This window comes from Panthera tigris, chromosome C1 (assembly GCF_018350195.1).
Source record: "Panthera tigris isolate Pti1 chromosome C1, P.tigris_Pti1_mat1.1, whole genome shotgun sequence".
Lineage (NCBI taxonomy): Eukaryota > Metazoa > Chordata > Mammalia > Carnivora > Felidae > Panthera > Panthera tigris.
The window spans coordinates 25395281-25415760 of NC_056667.1; the positions used below are offsets into that span (position 1 = coordinate 25395281).

Below are 20480 nucleotides of genomic sequence, written 5' to 3' on the forward strand. Positions count from 1 at the left end.
GAAACCAGATTTTATCCAGACTACCAAGGCACCAGCTAAAATCTACATCTTCTAGCTTTCCAAGCAGCTACATCTGGCCAAAGAGATGTAAACACAGTCAAGTCAGACAGTCTCCTGTCTCACTCAGAGTAAAAGCCCAAATCCTTATGGGTCTAAAAGTCCTGGGTCTTCTGTCCCCAATCCCCACCGCTCTATGATCTCAACTCCTATCATCCCTTTGCTAACTTTGTTCCAACCACATTGGCTGCTGTTCATGGAATGTTTCTTCAACTGCATGGCTCTCTCTCTGCTCCTTCAGGATTTAACAGTGTCACCTTCTTAGAGACACCTCCTTGACTAGCTATTTAAATTTTTGATATTCTTCTCCCCAGCACTCCTGGTCACCTTTCTCTGCTTTGTTTCCCTGCACTGGCACCAATACTATCTCATGCACTAAATGTTCATCCATTTTTTCCTATCTCTCTCAACTAGAGTGCAGGTTCATGAGGAAGTTATCCAGTTTTATTTACTGCTCTAGTCCAGTGCCTGGCAAGTGGATAAATGTGGGACTTATAGAAAGCCTGCCTAAGAGCAAGTGACCCAGCTGAGAGAATGCTCATTAGTCCTTCTTTTTTTTCCTTCTTTCCTCTTCCCCGTAGTCTGAACTTAGAGATGATGACTAGAATTCCAGTCTCCATCTTGGATCCTGAGATAACCATGAGGATGGGAACCATGTCCTAGCATGGTAGAGCGGAAAGGCAAGAGGAGCCAGGGTTGGGGAAGGGGTCACCTCATCATCCCTGGATGACAATCTCTAGATTTCTTTTATAGGAAGGAGAATAAACTTCTACCTCACATAAGAAGCTGTGCTTTTGGGTAATAGCTGGGCATGTCTGTCCCAGAACTTTACACCGTCAGAGAGTCCTTTCTTCTCTTCTCCATATCGCAAAAACTCCTACACTTTTCTTTTTTCTTTTTTTAATGTTTATTTATTTTTGAGAGAGGGAGAGACAGAGTGTAAGTGGGGGAGGGGCAGAGAGCCAGGAAGACACAGAATCTGAAGCAGGCTCCAGGCTCTGAGCTGTCAGCATAGAGCCTGATGTGGGGCTCAAACTCACAAATGGTGAGATCAAGATCAGATGCTTAACTGACTGAGCCACCCAGGCACCCCAAACTCCTACACTTTTCAACGCCACCTTCTCTTGAGCAAGTTTCCTGTACTTTGCCTTCTCTCTGGCAGAATTCTGTTTTTATTTCCTGAATGATAGCATGTGTGGCGTTGATAGCATGTTGTAGTGATAGCATGTTGGTAGGTTGGATAAGTCTATTTCCTTCCAGTGGATTCTGAATTCCTAAAGGACAGGAACCTTTACCTATTCTCTTCATAACCCTGGCAATTAGCACAGAACTTGGTATTGGAGCTGGCTCTGTTTGGCACACAATGGACGCTTAATAAATGGATGCTGAATTGACTGGCTGAACACCCCAGGGCTTGGAAAATCCACAGTCACATCAATGATCGCAACTACAGACTGTATTTTATAGTTACTCACATGTCAGAGCAAGAAGAGCTCATCATTCTGAGCATTATCACATTAATGAAAATGACAAGGGTAATGATAATGATGATAGCCCCTTACAGAGGAATATCACGTTATAATTTTCAACGTACTTTCCAATCTGTTATCTCATTTGTGCCTCACAATAGCCTCTGCAGCAGGCAGGGCCAGGTGTGCTCCTGTTCAGGTTACAGATGAGAAATGTGGTGATCAGAGAGGCTAAATGAGTTTCCCAAGCCATTCAGCTGGTAAGAAGTGGAATTAAGACCAAAATCAGGTCTTTAGTCAGCCAAACCAGAGCTCGGCTGTGAATGATAAAACTGTAATGACTGAAATATCAGTGCAATAATAATAAATAAACACCAAGCCCAAAATGGGAATAGCAAAAGAACCAGCTTCTTTTTGTCCTAATAGATAAGGAACATTTCTAAACACTGTAATAGCAAGACACTGAAAATAGCAATATGCACACGCAACCAGTAAGGAACTGGTTAAAAAGATTGGATTACAGCCATCCACTGAAATACAAGCAGGCTTTAAAAAGAATTGCAAAAGTCTTTGAATACTGATATGGAAAAATGATCATGATCTATCATTGGACAAAAACCAAAAACAAAGTAAAAACAAACCCATATGACAGATTAGTACATATGGTGTGATCTCTATTCATATAGAAAAGGGATCAGCAAACTATAGCCCACAGTCTCACTGCTTGTTTTTGTATAAAGTTTTTAATAAAGTTTTACTGGAACACAACCTCCCCTATTTGTTTAAATACTGTCTATGGCTCTTTCGGCATTACAACAGCAGAGTTGAGCCGATGTAACAGAAACTATGTGGTTTGCTCAGCCTAACTATTTACTGTCTGGTCCTTTATAGAAAAAAAGTTTTCTAACCCTTGTTATAGAATTCACATTATTTTATTTTTATAAAAAATATCTGGAATAAGATAACAAACTGTTAACAATGGTGCTTCAGGGGATGGTAGTAACGGTAGGTGTTAAGTGTTTAGAGTACATCTTATGTGCTTCTGTATTGTCTGCATTTTTCCAGCAAACACATTTTACTTTTAAAATAGGCAAAAAGTGAAGGTATTTCCATTTTGAATTTAAAAAGAAAGACCCATTCTGACAGGTGTGATCATTGTAGCTTTGATTTGTATTTCCCTGATAAGTGATGTTGAGCATCTTCTCATGTGTCTGTTAGCCTCTGGATGTCTTCTTTGGAAAAGTGTCTGTTCATGTCTTTGATGAATGGATAAAGAAGATGTGGGTATACAGTTACTTATTTATTTATACAGTGAAATACTACTCGGCAATGAAAAAGAAAGAAATTTTGCCATTTGCAACAACATGGATGGAAACAAGGACGGTATTATGCTAAGCGGTATGCTAAGCGGTATTATGCTGACTTATGCTAATAAGTCAGTTAGAGAAAGACAGATATCATATTATTTCACTCATATGTGGAATTTGAGCAACACAACAGATGAACATAGGGGAAGGGAAGGAAAAATAAGATAAAAACAGAGAGGGAGGAAAACCTTTAGAGACTCTTAAATGCAGAGAACTGACGGAGGGTTGCTAAAGGGGAGATGGGTGAGGGGATGGGTTAAATGGGTGATGGGCATTAAGGCAACCCACTTTTTGGGATGAGCACTGGTGTCATATATAACTGATGAACCACTGAGTTCTATTCCTGAAGCCAAGACTACACTGTATGTTAATTAACTTGAGTTTAAATAAAAAAATAAATAAAATAAATAAAAAGAAAGACCCATGGCAGTGGTGGTTCCTGGTAGTGGTGGTAGTGGGAGCAGTGTGGAAACCTGGTTGCAACTCCTTGGCTCGTAGTGTTCCAGCCAAGGGCTTAAAAGAGAAAACAGGTGCTTTTAGTACCTTTTGGTAGAAGCTGACCTTGGTCTTTCCTGAGTTATTTCAGGTTCTCCAACACAGGCTTCAAACTCTTCTTCTGAACTTCTTCAAACTCCCTCTGTCTGAAACACTCCCCCAACCCTGTTCTTGCACAGTGGGCTTCTTCTCAACCTTGAGGTCTGTTTAAATGATGCCTGCTGGGCAAAGCCTTCACCTTCACCAACTGCCATTCTGAGGCAGACTCCCCATTTCTCTTTCTCAGCAGCTTGCTCTTTCCTAACTTCCGCTTCTTACTCCTCGTTGATCTATGTATTTGTTGTCTGTTTCCCTCACTCACCTTTATGTTACCTTAGGGACCATGACCACTGTGCCCACTGCCATAGCCTCCATATTTAGCACAAGGTGCGGCATGAGGTGAGAGCTCAGTAAGCATTTTTTTGAGTGAGTGAGTGGCTTCCACACTCATGCATGAACATGCTAGCCTGTCCCTGCCCAGAAGGAAGCCACCACACCTGCTGGAAAATGACAGTAAAGCTCCGCCTCCCCTCCCCCTGACCCACCACCACCATTTTCCAATGTTTTTGGCTTAGGGAAAGACAGTAAGTCTCTCTGGGACTCATTTTTAGTAATTGTATCAAAAAAACAAGATCCTACTTATTTTCCCCTGTTTCCTTCTAGCAAAGGGTAAAGCTACCCAGGTAGCTGAATTCAGATGAGAACGCCTCAGAGCAGTCTTATAAAAATCCACAAATGACATGATTGCATTCAGAATCATCTAGAAGACCTGCCTAGAATGACACAGACATCACAACCACCTTCCAGCAGCAACTGAAGAGAGACACCTACAAACTCTCCCATCACTGCCTTATAATTAGGTGAGTCTCCAAGATCTCATTGGTAGCATAAATGTCTACCTGTCTGGTTGTCACTGGCACGTGAAGTCCATGGAGGCAGGAACTTTGTTTTGTTCTCAGCCCCTATAACAGGGTCTGGCATATAGAAGGTACTGAATAAATATCTATTGTGTGAACAGAAGAGTAAAAATGCATGATCTGCCTTTGCCCCTTATGAAGAAGCCTAATTCCATGACATTGGTCAATGGATGCTTGCCTTAAGCCTGGTCAGTCTTCAAGTCCTTTGGGATTTGGAACTGGGACACAAACTGGGAAATAATTCAGAGTCAAGAGTGAGGTGGACATACTTGCCCTAGCGGAGGCAATGACCATTGATCTGCAAAAAGAGGATGAAGCAGGGAGGAGACCAAGTGGTCCTGGAGACAGGAGCCAATCTCAACCTTCGACTCTCCCTTCCTGATCTCAATCCCTTGGAAGTTTATGAAAAATATATTCCCTTTTTGTGTTATGTTAGAGGGGGTTTTTGTGATGTGTACTGTTAAAATACAGTACACTTTTTGGCTTAAATTATATTGGCCATTACTTTTCTTATAATAAAGTTTCCTTTCTGTCTCAAGTTGGTTTTGAATGAGTTTCAGGTCTTTGCATTTTTACCCTCCCCCTCTACCCTTTTTTTGCTGAATTTGGTCTGAGTGGGTTTCTCAATTTGAAACTCAAGGATCCCGGACTCAGATGCGACCACACTATTTCTGCTTCCCACTTGGGAAGTTGGCAGGATGTGGGGCAAGGCCCCTGGTCTGTGTGCCTCTGGTCAGAGGAGGGGTTGACCTCAAAGAGTGGTTGCCACTGGGCTAAGCTCAGCTAAGTCCAGCAACATCTCTCTATGTGGCTCCTCTCATCTTCTAATCCAGGACCCTGAAGCCACAGCCCCCAGGAGGACCCAGATACTCAGCATTAGAGGAGCCCTAAATCATCTCATCATCCTGGGTACAGTGTGGTACTGGGTAGAAATCCCCATACTCATGGCATCCTGGCTGTGGTCACCTTTCCCCCATCTGCTCCACTGAAGCCACAGGCTAGAGCCATACTTCCAGGTCTGGTTTCCCAATGAAGCCCCTTTCACTTCAGCTGGGGAGAGCGGGGAGGCGGTACTCTCTGAAAGACAGCATTCTGCCTCTGGAAACAAGATGGCATATAGATGGATGAGGCCAATTCTTCTCTTCCTAAGGATTCAGACCTGCCTCAGTGTGCAAGTCCTTCGTGGGCTACGTCTCAGTCTATGGTGTTCTATGGACTTGCAGAACACAGCGTCTAAATTCTTTGCCATGGACAGGAGACATATATAGGATACACATACATACACGTCACCAATATTCATGTTATAAATATTTCACGTTCATACGTATATGTATGCAGAACACCATCTCCCACTTTATAGCTTCAGTAAACAGAAAAGGTACTGACTGCATTCTACTGAAAAGAAAATGAAACAGGAAAGAAAATGTACTGACTGCATCATACTGGGCTAGCCCCATGAGGAAGGCTCCAAACCCTTCTCTTTTCCAAACAAGAGCAGAACAAATGAAATACCCATTACACAGAAAAGAAGGCAATCGGATAGAGAAGGTGGATCAAAGTATGTGCCTACTACCTACTGGCATTGGGCCCTGTGCTAGGTGCTGTTCCTGTCCACTACCCTCACACCACCTCTTCCATGTAGTGTGCTGTCCCTCCTTGATGGGTGAGGAAGGGATGCTCAGGGAAGGTAGGCGACTTGCTTAAGGCCATACTGTTAGTAAGTGATGGAGGCCACCCCATAAAGATATTGAACATGGGGGGATATCATCGAGGCCATGGGATCTGGCAGCAGAGTAGATCCATTCCAGGAATCCAGAGATCTTGGGATGTGGAGGAGACCAGGCGGCAAGGCAAGGGTCCCACGAAATGGGATGCCTGACCAGCGGCTGAGGCCATAGTAGAGAAGGGACTAATATTAGGGAGTGTGCCACCCGAGAAGGAGGGAAAGCTGCCTCAGGCCTCACCAGGTACCTCCTGCACCAAACATGCGCATTTATCTTGGTGTTTGAACCACAGATGCTAACAAGGCAGCAGAGGGTGCATGGGTGGGCATCACCTCTCCCTTCGTCCCAGTGATTGGCCTCTTAGCTGCTTGGCTGGCTCAGATGGCAGCCTGGAAGGCCTTACTCCTTGGGGCTGTGTTTCAGAGCTGGGGTCCCTGTAGATGTGGTCTTGGGCCAACAGTTGAAAGTGGAAGGGGCTTCATTGGGAAAGAGGCCCTGAAAGCGTGGCTCTAGGCCGTGGCTTCAGTGGAGGGGATGGGGGGAGAGATGCCTGCAGCCAGGAGACCGTGATTTCTACCCAGTAGCTTACTGTTTCCACAGATGATGATCATCTCATCATGGGGTGACATGTGGGGTGACATTTTGGAATCTCCACCAGGGAGAAGACCCCAGGTAGGACAGGTTGGAGGTGGCTCAGGTGGTTGCTAATGCTCGTCTAGGGTTAAAAGACATCATTTGCGGTGGCTCCAAGTGCCACATTTGTGTGACTTTTTCTGGTCATGCTCAGCCACTTGCACGTGGGTGCGATGAAGGATGCCATTTTGCAAGGCTGCAACAGAAGGGCCAGGGGGGCAGGGGACTTGAGGGTACTTCTGTTCTTTCTGTAAGTGTGATGCAAGAGGTGAACAATAAGAAAAGCGAAGATGACAATACAGCAGCGGGGCTGGCAGAGTGACAGGTCCCAGTCTGAGTCTAAGTTGTGCTGCTGTTAGAATTCCACACTATGTGACTGTGTTTGTTCTGATATAGGAGGATTCGGGAATGGGAGGTTTATTGAATGGCAGGCGTCTTCAGGAAGAGAGGTCAGCAAAATATCCATCATCTCGGCCAGCCCCACGGGAAGGGAAGACCACAGCAACACATTCTCTACTTTGTGCACGAAGTATCTTCTAGAACCGTACCTGACAAATAGCAGACAAGCGATAGTTTTGGGGATTTTGATGTGTTGATGGATGTGAAGTACTTAGGACCACACTGGCGGTTGGTAGTTGCTAAGTTAGCTATTGTTATGATTGGTGTTATTTGTGAGCGCATGTGAGCTATTCCCAGCAGTTGCCAGAAATCTGTAATTAAGGAACACTTTCAAAGGTTGCTGAGGTCCTACACTATGCAAGTGGGGGACATGAGCCAGAAACTTTTTAAATTTTAACTGGTAATATGACCCCATTTGTCCACACAGGCTGATGAGGCCTGGGTGAACTTGGCTGAGAGCAACAATAACAAAATCCATCATCTCTAGAGTATCTGTAGAGTGTTCAGTACCTACTGGGCATTGTACTCATGCATATAATATGGATGTATAAAATATCTTTTAATTTTAACCTTCTGCAATGTAATTATTATTACCACCACTTTATAGATGGAGGAATGGCTTCCAAGAGATAATAGCCTGCCAAGCTCACCAATCAAGCAAGAAGTGGATCTAGGATTTGGATAAAGGCGTCTGGGACGATTAAGGAAGAAAAGGTCATGAAGACAATAACAGGATAGAAGAACTTGGAGTGGCCCAGAGCCTGGAGCCACTCTTACTATGGCTGCTGCTTAGACATTATAGGATGCCTGAGACGTGCCAGGCACCGGGCCAGGGGCTTGGCTGCACAGAATCACTGATCTTCACAGCATTTCTGTGAGGCAGGGATTAAGCCACCCTCGTTTTATGATGAAGGAATGGAGGTTTCAAGAGGTTACATAACTCGCCCAAGGCCACACAACTGCTAACTAGCAAACATGAGCCCAGAACCCAGTTTATCTGACAGTCTAGGCTCTTGACCAGGCAGGGAGCGAGGCCTGCTTTTTTTTTTTTTTAATTTTAATTGTTTTTAATGTTTTAATTTTTGAGAGCAAGAGACAGAGTGCGAGTGGGGGAGGGGCAGAGAGAGAGGGAGTCACAGAATTCGAAGCAGGCTCCAGGCTCTGAGCTGTCAGCACAGAGCCCGATGCGGGGCTTGAACCCATGAACTGTGAGATCTTGACCTGAGCTGAAGTCTGACACTCAACCGACGAGCCACCCAGGCGCCCCTGCTTTTTTGTTAAATAGATGCTTTTTGGAACACAGCCATGCCCGTTCCTTTATGTTTGGTCTTAGGCTACCCCAGCAGCAGTGCTGAGTAGTTGTGACAGAGACCATATGCCTCACAAGCCTAAAATATTGACTATCTGGTCCTTTAAGAAAACATGTGCTGACCCCTGCTTTGACCTCTATCCTGTTCAGCTTGCCTTAATTCAAAATACAATGGCAGCAAAAGAATGGGACAGCTGGAGGGGTGAGGGTCGGAATCAGGAAGTATCAGAAAGGGCCAGGCTACGACACGGTGCCAGAGTATAGCCAAGAAGCTGGATGAGCCGTCCACGTGGGCACTGAAGTTCCCGGGATGGTGGGAGACTTTGAGGAAGACAGGAAGACTGAGCCTCACATCAGAGCCTCTGTGAGCTGTTAGGTCTGGACAGAGGTTATAAAAGAAGAGCAAGGAATGACCCTCACAGAAAAAGGACAGAAGAAGAGCAGAGATGTGGAGATAGAAATGAAGTGCGAGAAGAATGCCAGCCCCCCACTTTCTCCAAGGCCTGGGGCACATAGGTGAGAAAGGCTAAACCACCCATAGGGCCGCAGGGAAGGCAGGGGCTCTCTGCAGGTTCAGTGGTGCCAGGGCCGGCGGAGGCTGCTGGTGACCCAGCCCAGGGCCCTCCTCACTACCCCTCCCCTCTGCCAGGTCTCACTGGCCCTGCCCTCACTACTCTCTGCCACCAGGGCCCTACCTGTGTAGTCGATGACGAAGCCAGCACTGCTCACGGACGCGTCACTGCGGAAGGCGAGGAAGAGGCTGTTGCTGCTGCTCTCAATGCGGGCTGGAAGCTGGGAGCCATAGAAGCTTCCTATGAGAGGGCTGAGGGAGTCCCGTCCATCGTAGATATGGAGGAAGTCATAGCCTGGCTCCAAGTTAAAGCTGGGGAACAAAAACATCCCACCCCCACCCCACTAAGGTCAAAAAAGGCTCATACTGTGCTTTAGGCTCTCAACCAAAGGATGGGGCCTCCCAGACAGTGAGCCCGTCACCCCACCGGCACCCAACTCCTGACACTTCCTGGCTAGGGGGAAAATGGTAAAGCCCCCTGATGGCCTCCCAGTCAGGCGAGGAGATGGAGAAGTCAGGCATGGGGGCAGAGGGGACAGGTCCCAGAGCTGGTGTCTGGAAACCTGGAGCTGAAAATCTAGCAGCCTCTTTCTGCACAAATATTTTTAATTGGAATGCACTTGACATACAATATTGTGTAAATTTAAGGAGTGTAACATGTCCACTGGCTACATTTATATGATGTAATATGATTGCCAAAGTAGTGACAATTAGTCCCTTCATCACGTCACATAGTTATCACTTCTTTCTAGTGGCTGGAATAATTAAGATCTAGTTTCTCAGCAAGTTTGATGATTGTAATACAATATTGTTGTCTGTATTCACTATGCTGTGCGCACAAGGGAAAATGAGTTACCAATTCTACATACCGAGTGGTCAGCTAGAGCAGTCCACTTATTTGCCTCTGATGTTCTCTGTAATGTGCTATCTGCACCTCCTTTTCCAAGAGCAAAGAGTCACCCAGGGAGCCATTCCCAGGCAGGAAGGGGTCCGTTCTCATGAAGAGCTCGGCTTCGTCCCCTTATCCCCAAGCCAGTTCTCAGCTCTCCTTGGGATTTGCAACCATCCCACTCTGGCACCCACAAGCATGCCTCTTTCTTGGCTATTTTGACTTTCGCATGGGAAAAAATCCATTTAAAAAAACTGTCTTAGTTTGGCAAATTGAATATTAGAGTTCTTCAGTGTCATTGATCCCACCGGATTGGCCAGAGTGAAAATGATGGGAAATACCAAGACTGGAGAGACCGTGGAGCCCCTGGCGCTCTCGGGCCCTGTGGGCAGGAGGTAAATTTGCTCAGCCACTTGGGAAAACTGTTTCACAACACCTACTAGATCTGAACATATGCCTGCCCTGTGATGCAGTGAGTCCAGTCTTAGGTACGTATGCAACAAAGCAATGGATACTAATCAGGTGTGCAAAGATGAAAATGACAGAATGTGAGTTGGGAACAGATTTCTGATGCAAACTTGTTTAGAGCTGAGCCACGGGCTGCGATACTCAGATATTCCTTTTGGCCCAGCTAAGAATGAAATAGCAGTTCTACTCTTTAGCTAAGACATGTGGCAGAGAGAGGGGGACCGTGACATCTCTAGGACAAAGTGGGTTGGGCTGGCAGGGGGATGGGATGGGGATCCGAAAGTTACAGGGGGGTGGAGCCAGATGTGTATCGGCCTCCTTCCTCCATGGCACCTCGCACTGGGGTCAGCGGCAGGGTCACACCACCACTTCTAGGTGGTATGGTCTTCTTGCTCCCATAATTCAGCTTCCAGCCAATGTGCTCTTTCCCAAGTCACGAGGGGAGTGTTTTGGAGAGAGCCAGTGTTGGTCACAGATGATCTCTCTGCCACTTCCTAACTGCCTTCTGTCTGTCCCTGCCTTCCTTCCATCATTGCTGAGCACTCTCAATGTGCCGGGCACTGTGCAAGGTGCTCGGGACACAGGGATCTATCAGATGACACCCCTCCTTCAAGATGGCGATAGGGCCAAAGGAAGCGATGGATGGGAAGACAACTAAGCAAAGCATGAGGTCTGTACAGGCACATGGGATCACAACACAAAGTTCCTCGGGGAGGAGGAAGTGAAAGCTTTCGTGGAGGCCAAGCTGGAGGAAGTTTTGGGAGATGCAGAGACCCTTAGTAGTTGGACAAGGAGAGAAAAGGAAGTCGCCAAGAAAGGAGAAGCAGGGGTGAAGTCACAAGGGCAAGAAATAGTCTTGAAGCTGTGGGTAGTTCAGTCTGGCTGGAGCTCAGGGGTTAGAATGGGGTTGGGGTTGGGGGGGTTACTGAATGGAGAGGTAGGCAGAGGCCAGATAGATGGGACTGAAAAGTCCAAAGTTTTTTTTTTTTTTTTTTTTTTTACAGCTTAATGATTTATTTTGAGATAGAGAGAGAGTGGGACCTGAGGAGGGGCAGAGACAGAGAGAATCTCAAGCAGGCTCCGCACCATCAGCGCAGAGCCCCATGTGGGGCTCGAACTCATGAACCATGAGATCACGACCTGAGCCGAAATCAAGAGTTGGACGCTTAAGAGACTGAGCCACCCAGGTGTCCCTCAACATTCTGATTTTATAGGATGGAGGTATAGCCACTACAGGATTTTAAAATAAAAGACGTATCTGTTTGTGTCTTCGTTTTCAAGTCGAGGTATAACTCACACCCCATGAAATGATCAGCAATTAAGTATACCACCCTATCGGTTTTGACACACGTATGACAAGACCCAGGATGTTTCCAGCGTCCTGGAATGTTCCCCTTCCCAGTCAACCCTCCCTACCCTGAGAAGCCACCACCGAACAGAATTTTATCACCATAGACTTATTTTGCTGATCCTAAAATCTCATGTAAGTGGAATCATACATTATGTCTTTTTTTGTATCTGTTTTCTTTTGCTCAGCATGGTATTTTTGAGATTCAGCCATGTTGCCTGTATCAGTAGTTCATTCCTTTTTACTGCTGAGTAGCACATTATCATATGTTCAAATGGAAAATGAGGTGGCTATTTTAGCATTTTTGCCAGACAAGGTCACTTTGACAGCCGGCTCGAGAAGAGGTTGGCATGGGAGGAAGATGGGGGCAGAGGAACCAGTCAGGAGAGACTACGGTAGTAATTTAGTTGAGAAATAATAAGGGTTTCAAGCAAGGCAGTAGCTGGGAGGCCAGAGAAGAGGGGAAAATGTGAGGAGAATTAAGGCCACACAGGCTCCAAGCCTTGCTCACTAATGGAAGGAGCAGGGCAGGTGCATGATGGCGGCACTCCCTAGGGGTCAGAAGAGAGCTCTTCTGAGGGGAGAAGTCATATGCTTAGTTCTGTACGCACTGCTGCGGGTACCAGACCTCCACCAGTTGGAAATGGGAGGCTGCACCTCAGAAGACAGTCTGGGCAGTGGTTGCGTGGAGTCTCCAGGTTACAAGAGGAGGGTGAAGCCATTGGAGCAGATGGGCTGGTCCAGGAAGGAAGTGTGGATGAGGAGGGGAGAGGCTGGAGATAGAGCCTGGCCAGGGAAGGGGGCCATGAAAAGGAAGCCACAAAGTCACAGAAAGCTGGAGAACCAGAAGGGAGGAACTTCACAGAAACCAAGGAGAAAAAGCAGGGTAAGGATGGAGGGAGCGAGCGAGAAGTGCCATGGGCTAAAACATGGAAAGTTCCATTTTGTGCGGCAACCAGGAATTCGCTGGTGTCTTTTATCAATGGAGTTGCTAGCGGGACCGTGGAGGCCGAACCCAGATTTCAGTGGTTGGAGAGTGAACAGGAGGTCAGGACGGAGACACAAGCAGAGATGATTCTTTTGAAGAGTTTGCCTCTAGAGGGATGAAGGAGACCGTGCAGGAGCTGGATGGGGGAAAACCTGAGAAAAACTTGAGCCTGTTCCCCTCTAGGGAGCGTGATGGAAGGGGCCAGGTGGCAACAGAAGGGGAAAACACAGGAGAGCAGGGGAAAAAGGATCCAGCGAGGCCCTGCTTTCTGAATCTCAACACCTTTGGAGGTTAAAAAAAAAAAAAAAAAAAAAAAAAAGATAGAATAATAGCTACTTCATCAATTATCATAAGGATTAAATAAGATAGTATGTGTAAAACCACAGAGCACAGCTCGGGGCACACAGGAGACATCCAATAAATGCTAGTTTCCTTCCTTTGGACTCCTTCACCTTCCACGGAATGGAGAACTCTGCCCCTGGCACGCCTATGTGCACTCACCTGGACACCGGGGTCTAAAACCCCTAGTTGCTCTGAACCCCTCATCTCCCACCCGGGGGAAAGGTACATACATGTTAAATACCAGGGCGATGACGTAGTCCGGAGAGACGGTCACTTTCCAGTCACACTCCTTGCCTGGCGGGTAAGGTTCTGGGTAATTTGGTGACAGAATGACTCCTGATGGACCCGACAGGTCTCCCCCGCAGGGAGCTGGGGAGACAGGAAGACAAGGGTCAGACTTTCCCCTCACCGGGTCACGTTTTCTTGGGCACTGGTAAGGCACAGTGCAGGGGGGTTAAAACCTGGCTCGAGGGGCCAAGGGCAGGGCGGGATGGAATGGGTACAAGGTTGTACCCTGAAGTGACAGAAATGTTTTGGAACTAGCAGAGGTGGTGGTTGTACAACATTGTGAATGCACCAGATGGCACTGAAGCATTTATTTTAACATAGCAAATTTTATGTTACATGAATTTCACCTCAGGAAATTATTATTTAGTTTTTAGTGTTTATTTTTGATAGAGAGAGAGACAGAGCGTGAGCGGAGAAGGGGCAGAGAGAGAGGGAGACACAGAATCTGAAGCGGGCTCCAGGCTCTGAGCTGTCAGCACAGAGCCTGACGTGGGGCTTGAACTCACGAACTATGAGATCATGACCTGAGCTGAAGTCGGATGCTTAATCGACTGAGCCACCCAGGTGCCCCTCACCTCAGGAAATTATTAAAAACAAAGACAAAATATCTGGCTCTGCCACTTCCTGGCTATGTGACCTTAGGGAATTTACCTAACCTCTCTGGACCTCAGCATCCTTTCTCTATTGCAGGAAGACATTATATTTCCCTTGGGGATGGTAGTAAAAATTTTGGAGAGGTGGTTAAAGCATTTGGCATACAGTAAGTAGTCAGTATTTGGAGCCCTTATTCATCTCTGAGACATTTGAAACACATGGTCTCCTTCCACTGCCTCACATCCAGTTTTCAGGTGAGCTTTGTGGGTGTTTATCCCGCGTTCCACGTCACTCGCTGCCAGGAGGAGCGAAAAACACAATCACGTTCACCCGCCAAGTGTGGCCGGGCTCCTGGCTGTCAGTGCTTTCGGCATCTGCTTGGGGATGCAGACACCTTCCAATTTTCCGGAAGACCTTGTCTGAGAGAATGTGTGCCCCTCAGTTGTATGGAGATATGACGGAGCTCCATTAGGCCATGGTGGTCCCCACCCCATCTGGCTTGAGATGACAGGCCTTTCAAGCAGGCGGGCAGCAGGAAATTGGCTGGCGATACAAGAAGTTGCTTGCCCAGAGCCCTGTGGGGGCATTTCCCAGATTCTGAATCAGGTTCTTCCCTGAATGGCTGGGTCACTGTGCTGTAGCAGTAGGGTGTGAGAAAGGGGAGGCTGGAAAGTATACGGGGTCACTAACAGGAAATCTGGCCGAGACTGTAAATATGGCCTGGTCTGAGAAAAAAACCACAGGGCACAACTGGAGGTTGAAGTAGAGCAGGCCAGTAGTGAGCCCACCGGAGCCTGGAAAGCCATTCAAGGAGAGGCCAGAAAATCCAAGATGTGACACACAGGCAGGAGCCAAGGGTGTATCCAAGACTGAACTTAAGAGCAGCCAATTGCTTGTCACAGAGCTGAGTTTTATTGCCTCATGCTGTACCTTTCACTCAGGGTAAGGCTTAAAGCACTAGATCAATGCCCACAGGGTTTTTCAAAACAACAACAACAACAACAACAACAACAACAACAACAGTAGTCTTCAGGGCCATAAAAGCCCTAACACGGCTGAACATAAAACCTGAGTGGTCAAGAGTAGTGGGTTTTTTTCCCCTCCCATGGAAAGTACATCCCAAGTATCAACTTGAATACCAAGAACACTCAAGTGGGTACCTGTTATATGTCAGACATGACGTATAGCGTATTACATACATCATCTCATTTGCATCTCGTAACAGCTCCATGAGCTATGGATTGTTCTTCCTCGTTTAGAAATGAGGAGGCTGGGACTCAGGGGGGTTAAGGACCTTGCCCAGAGTCACTCTGAGACTCGACCTTCATCTGTCTGGCTCCAAAGGATGCCCCTTTCCCATTTTATTCTGCTGGGAATTGCTGGCCGGGGAGCAGAGGAGTGCTCCTCCCTATAGGCTGGCCAGGGAGCAGAGGAGTGCTCCTCTCTATACGCTGGCAGGGGAGCAGAGGAGTGCTCCCCCTTGCAGGCCAGGAGCAGAGGAGTGCTCCTCCCTATAGGCTGGCAGGGGAGCAGCCCCAGCTGCAGGATCGCCTATGAACAAGGTTGGTTCCTCTCATCAGGTCTGCTTTGTGTCTCATTCACTCCTCCCCTGCACTCTCTTAGAGAAGAGGGTTACATGAATGAGACGCACTGGAGGTTACATGAATGAGACTGTGTGATCAGGATAAAATCTTGCACTTAACACAGCAGGACCCACTGCCTGGTCCTGAGAGTGACCCTACCCATGGCCTAGCAACTGATGCAGGTCATGTGGGCAGTCTGAACTCCCAGGGGACCTTTTAAGGGGGCACAGTGATGCCTCCATTAGAGCAAGGGCCACCAGGCATGAGACTCTTTTGTGGCACAGGGGTTTCCCCCTTAAGTTAGCCACAGGTTGGGGTGAGTCTGGGTGTTTCTGAACCTTCCCGTATTGTTCTTCTGCCAACCCCCAAAGTGCTCACAGTTTGTCTGGGTTCTAGGCCTCTGCTATGGCACAGTCCCCCTCCAGATGGTTCCCTGGCATCGGTTGATCAGGCACCTGCTTCCCACTCAGGACCCCGATGTGGGCTTCACTGCCCTCTGCCATTTGTGTATCAAGGCCTGGCCAGGCTCCTAGCTGCTTCCTGTTTGCAGCTGATTGAGGAGTATGCCGAGGAAGGAAATGCCTTCCCTTTCCAATCCCATTGGCAAGCCAGCAGGACAACTGAGCTGTTGCAGACTAAATGAGGCCTTGGCAACATCCTAGCATCGCCTGGTCCTTTTAGCAGGTGACCCACAGGGTTGGGAAGGCAGGCTGGAACTAGAAGCTGGGTCTTGCTCCCAATCCAGGGTGCCTGCCCCTCACCCACAGTCATGCCCTGTCCTTTCCCTACTGTGAGTCAGAAGCAGAAGGCAGGTTCTGGCCTGCAGACCCAGGCTCGAGCTTACAAACCATGGAAGCCCAGGAGGGAGTGGAAGCACGTGGCTGATCATCCCAGATGGCCAAGGAGTGGGCAGGCTGTACTGTGGGGCGAGAGTTGAGAAAAAGGCCACCGGACTTGCAGTTACACAGTCCTGGGTTCCAATTCTGATTGTCCCGCTTACTAGCTGTGAATTTGGGCAAGCTATCCCTTCTCTGGGCCTCCATTTCCCCACTTATAAAATTAAAAAAAAAAAAAGAAAAGAAAAATGACGAGAATGGCTTCTAACATACACTGTGTTCACCATGAACCAGACGTGGTTCTAAGTGCTTTGTAGTATGACCTTACTTAATCCTCAAAACAATGTGATGAGGTAGGTGCTATCATTGTCCCTATTTTACAGGAGAGGAAAATGAGGCACAGGGAGATTAAATAATTTGTCTAAGGCCACACAGCTTGCTGTGGTGAAGCCACCGGACTCGGTGGTTGGAGAACCTGAGCTCAAAACTTACCACCTGGTGATTCCATTTGCAAGAATGCAGCTAAAATGTCTAGCCCGGTGCCTATCATGGGGATGACGCTCAATAAATACTTGTTTTCCCCCCTTGCTTTTTCCCTATAATGAAGGGATATCAAGGCCAGCCAGACCAGTCATGGCAGACTGCCAAGGGAGCTGGAAATTAGGGGCTTGTCACTGGGATTTCCAGACTGTTTGAGCGAAGAGACAAAGACATTCATTTTGTTGCCTGAGGAACGTTTCCCCAAGCTGAGTACAGAAGAATGGGTAATGAAAGCTAAATTAACCTCTTTGCCCTGCTTGCTGCACATTTATTGCTCTCAACAGCTTAACACAGTGCAGCCCCCCTCCTCCACCTGGGACAGTCTTATCTCAGGACCTGCTTTTCTGTAAGAGAAGCCTAAGGAATCACAGCCCTGTAGAAAGCTGAATTTGGAAGGGGCCTCAGAGGTCATCTGATTCCCTTCTGGGCCTCACCAGAATTCCCCTTCCCAGATGGGATTCTGGCTCAGGGGAGGGAGGGGAGTCCTAAAACTGAAAAGAAGAAAACAGAGAAAGGAGGAAAGGAAAGAAGGAAGGAAGTTAGGAAGGAAGGAAGGAAAGAGAAAAGCAAGGAGGGAATTAGCATTTCTTGAGATTTGGGTTAGTTATGTCCTCACCCCACAATGCCAAGAGAAGTAGGTCTACTCTCACTTTACAGAATAGGAAACTGAGGCTCAGAGATGGATTGATTCCCCATGGCCACTGAACTAGTCAATGGCACAGCCAGGATCTGAACCCCGATCTGTCTCCTTCAGTACCCCATATTCTTTCCTACATGGCTCCATGTAGCTGAGAATGGAGCTGTTTCTGGAACCCAGGTCTCAACTTCCTGTCTGCTGTATGTTCACCATGCTCCTACCATGTAACCTGGGTCACTCCCAATTACTTGTGAGAGACGGGATTCAGTGTGTCCCCTTCAGTGCCAAGCCTCAGAGCGTGGCCGGCGAAGGCCAGTCCTTGGATGCCTGGACAGAGCCTCCCCTGGAGCCTCTGTGGAAAGAGGTGCCTGCAGGGCATTGGCCGGGTGGAAGCCGCTGGGCTGTGTCTCAGAAAGTCCCTGGGACCTGTCCCCAGCACAGTAGTCAGTGTGGGAGGTAGGAAATTGAAATGCTTTGCATTCAGACTGATGTGGGTGTGAATCTTGGCTCTGCCATACCCTAGCCCTGTGATTTGGGCAAGATATCCAAATTTGTCTAAGTTTCAGTTTCCTGAACTGTAAAATGAGGGAATGGTGCTCATTCTGGAGAGCTGTAGGGAAAGTCAAATGAGGCTGTGTACGAAAACATCCAGTATGGGGCTGGCACACAGCAAGGGGACTCAGGGACTATCGCTTCTCTTCTAACACCTGTCGTTGACACAGGAGATAAATGCATTCAGTACTTTGCCTGAGAAAAAGGGCCATGTGGCAGTAAGCACCTGGATGCTTCTATTTCTCTTTCCAGTCTTCTCCTCCTTTCAAGCTCCCTCCCCATCCCAGTCTCCAGTGGCTAGGGAGCACGATTATTCACACCCCAACTCTTACAAGCTCCCTGACCTTGGCAAGTCTCAGAGTTTCCATTTCTTCATGGGTCAAATGGGGAGATTTTTAAGACTAAGGACAGATCTGGAGATCTGACACCCAGGTAACCAATAATTTCCTTGAGCAGAGAAGGGGCAGACTTCTTTCCTTTATACCTGAGCCTATGGGTGCCCTTCCAGTGCTTTAGGTAACGGAAGGGGCATCTGGGAACCTGCTGACCTTCCTACCCGAGCTCACCCATCACCTTCCTCCCAACCTATATAGCCTGAGCCAGGGGAGAAAGGAGGCAGACATGCCTGGCTTAGCAATTTGGGGGCCCGTTTTGGGGAGGGAAGAATTTGTCGTGTATAGAGAGTGTGAGTGTGTGAATGTGAGGGGGTGTGTATGCGCATATAAGCAGGGTAAACTGTGGGCTTTCTGCAACTTTCAGCTGCTCCAATTCTCCCGGCCAGCCTCTAGAGGCAGCTGCCACTTATGCCACAGGGTCTGGAACACACAACCGGTGGGACCAGAGGAAAGGATTCGCTCTGCAGCTGCTTTGTACCAATGCACGTTGGTGGGCTGGGCTGCCAGAAGAATCTGTTCTCGATCTTCACGCAGCTGATCTCCGCGCTCCCCTGTAGTGCATAGCCAGGGTCACACTGGAACACCGTGGAGTCTCCGGCTTCCCAACTGTCACCGCTCCGGCTCCCATTCTGTGGGACCCCAGGGTCGTTGCAGGACGTTGCTGTGGACACTGGGATGAGGGAACAGAAGAAGTGGGGTTGCCCAGATGTCTGCCGGACAATGAGGCTCCAGCTCATTACCCTCACTGCCATCACCACGCCCACCGCCAGTGCCACTGCCACAATCTGTCACCTCCCACCGGCATCGCTGGCTGCAGCAACAGTGCCACCGTTTCTGTTCTCACCCCATTTCCTGTCACCGCCTCCACCGCCACTGGGGACCACCAGCTATTTTACCAGTAGTACCTTCACCTGTCACGAGATACCACGACTTAGGTGTGATTACACAGCCACGATTGTAGAAGTGAGTTCAATTCGATTTAATGACACAAGCCTTGTTCCATAGATAAGCTTTGAATTTTGTGTACATCATGTTGCCAACAGGAGTGACAAGGCGATTAAGTCTAAACTCCATGTATTCAATCAGAAGGGTCTGCCAACGGGTTGGGAGCAGGTCTGCCTGAGCACTGAGCAGCGGGTGTGAAGGGGCAGGGAGAACTGGAGTCCAGTGAAGGCTGTGTCCTCCCTTGCATGGCAAATGCCCAACCACCCATCAGACTGAAACCAAAGGGAAGTCTGATGTTCGTAGCAAGTGATAAAGTAGAGTTCAAAATAGATATTCGTAGCTGAGAGGTATCAAATATTCAAAAAACTCAGGAATGTGGGAGATGTTCCCAGGCTGGTAATCTAACTTCGCATACAACAGACCACGTATTCTAAAAGCGAATGTCAAATGAATGGCGGAGGGAAGAATAAATAAAAGGATGAACGAATGAATGAATGAGTGAACAGACGCAGCATGAGAAGACACACCAAAGGACATGATGGAAGAAAAAGTCCAGAGAAAGAATCGGGGACAGCTGCAAGCTCCAGCTGCCTACACAGACCCCACCTGTGTCATTGTTCAGACTGTGGTCAGCCGGACCCAGGGACAGGAGGCTCTGGAGGCCACAGGATGCACAATGGTCATTTGCTTGGAGGGTCAGTTCCCCCACCCCAAAATTTTGGGAAAAATAACATGCACAAAACCAAAGGAATTTATTGTGGAGTAGAACGTAGAATTCACATTAGTTCTTCAGCAAAAACGTGAAGCCTCAAAAAGATTTTAGCCTCTTAACAGCCTCCAGATCTGCAGGTGGATATACACGCACTCTGTTCTGCTCTTTTCAATGGAAAAGCTCGAGAAGCCCGCACCCAGGGCAGCTGTACACACCAATAGCACCCATTATTAGATCTAGGACTGTGTGGACGAGCCTGGAGTTAGAGTATCTGATACCTTATACCCAGTAACAATACACAATAAACTAGGGCCCACAGTCAGATCTGGCTCTATGCCTGTTCTTGTAAATAAAGGTTTATTAGAATATGGGCATGCTCATTT

At 47.8% G+C, this 20480-nt stretch overlaps 1 protein-coding gene across 1 annotated transcript in view; it reads right to left on the minus strand.

Moving 5' to 3' along the window:
- CSMD2 (CUB and Sushi multiple domains 2) overlaps positions 1 to 20480 on the minus strand; it is a 538353-nt gene that overhangs the window by 131695 nt on the left and 386178 nt on the right. Inside the window, 3 exon segments of the mRNA XM_042993830.1 lie at positions 9105 to 9292; positions 13246 to 13384; positions 18919 to 19110. Of these exon segments, the coding sequence (XP_042849764.1) occupies positions 9105 to 9292; positions 13246 to 13384; positions 18919 to 19110 (519 nt within the window).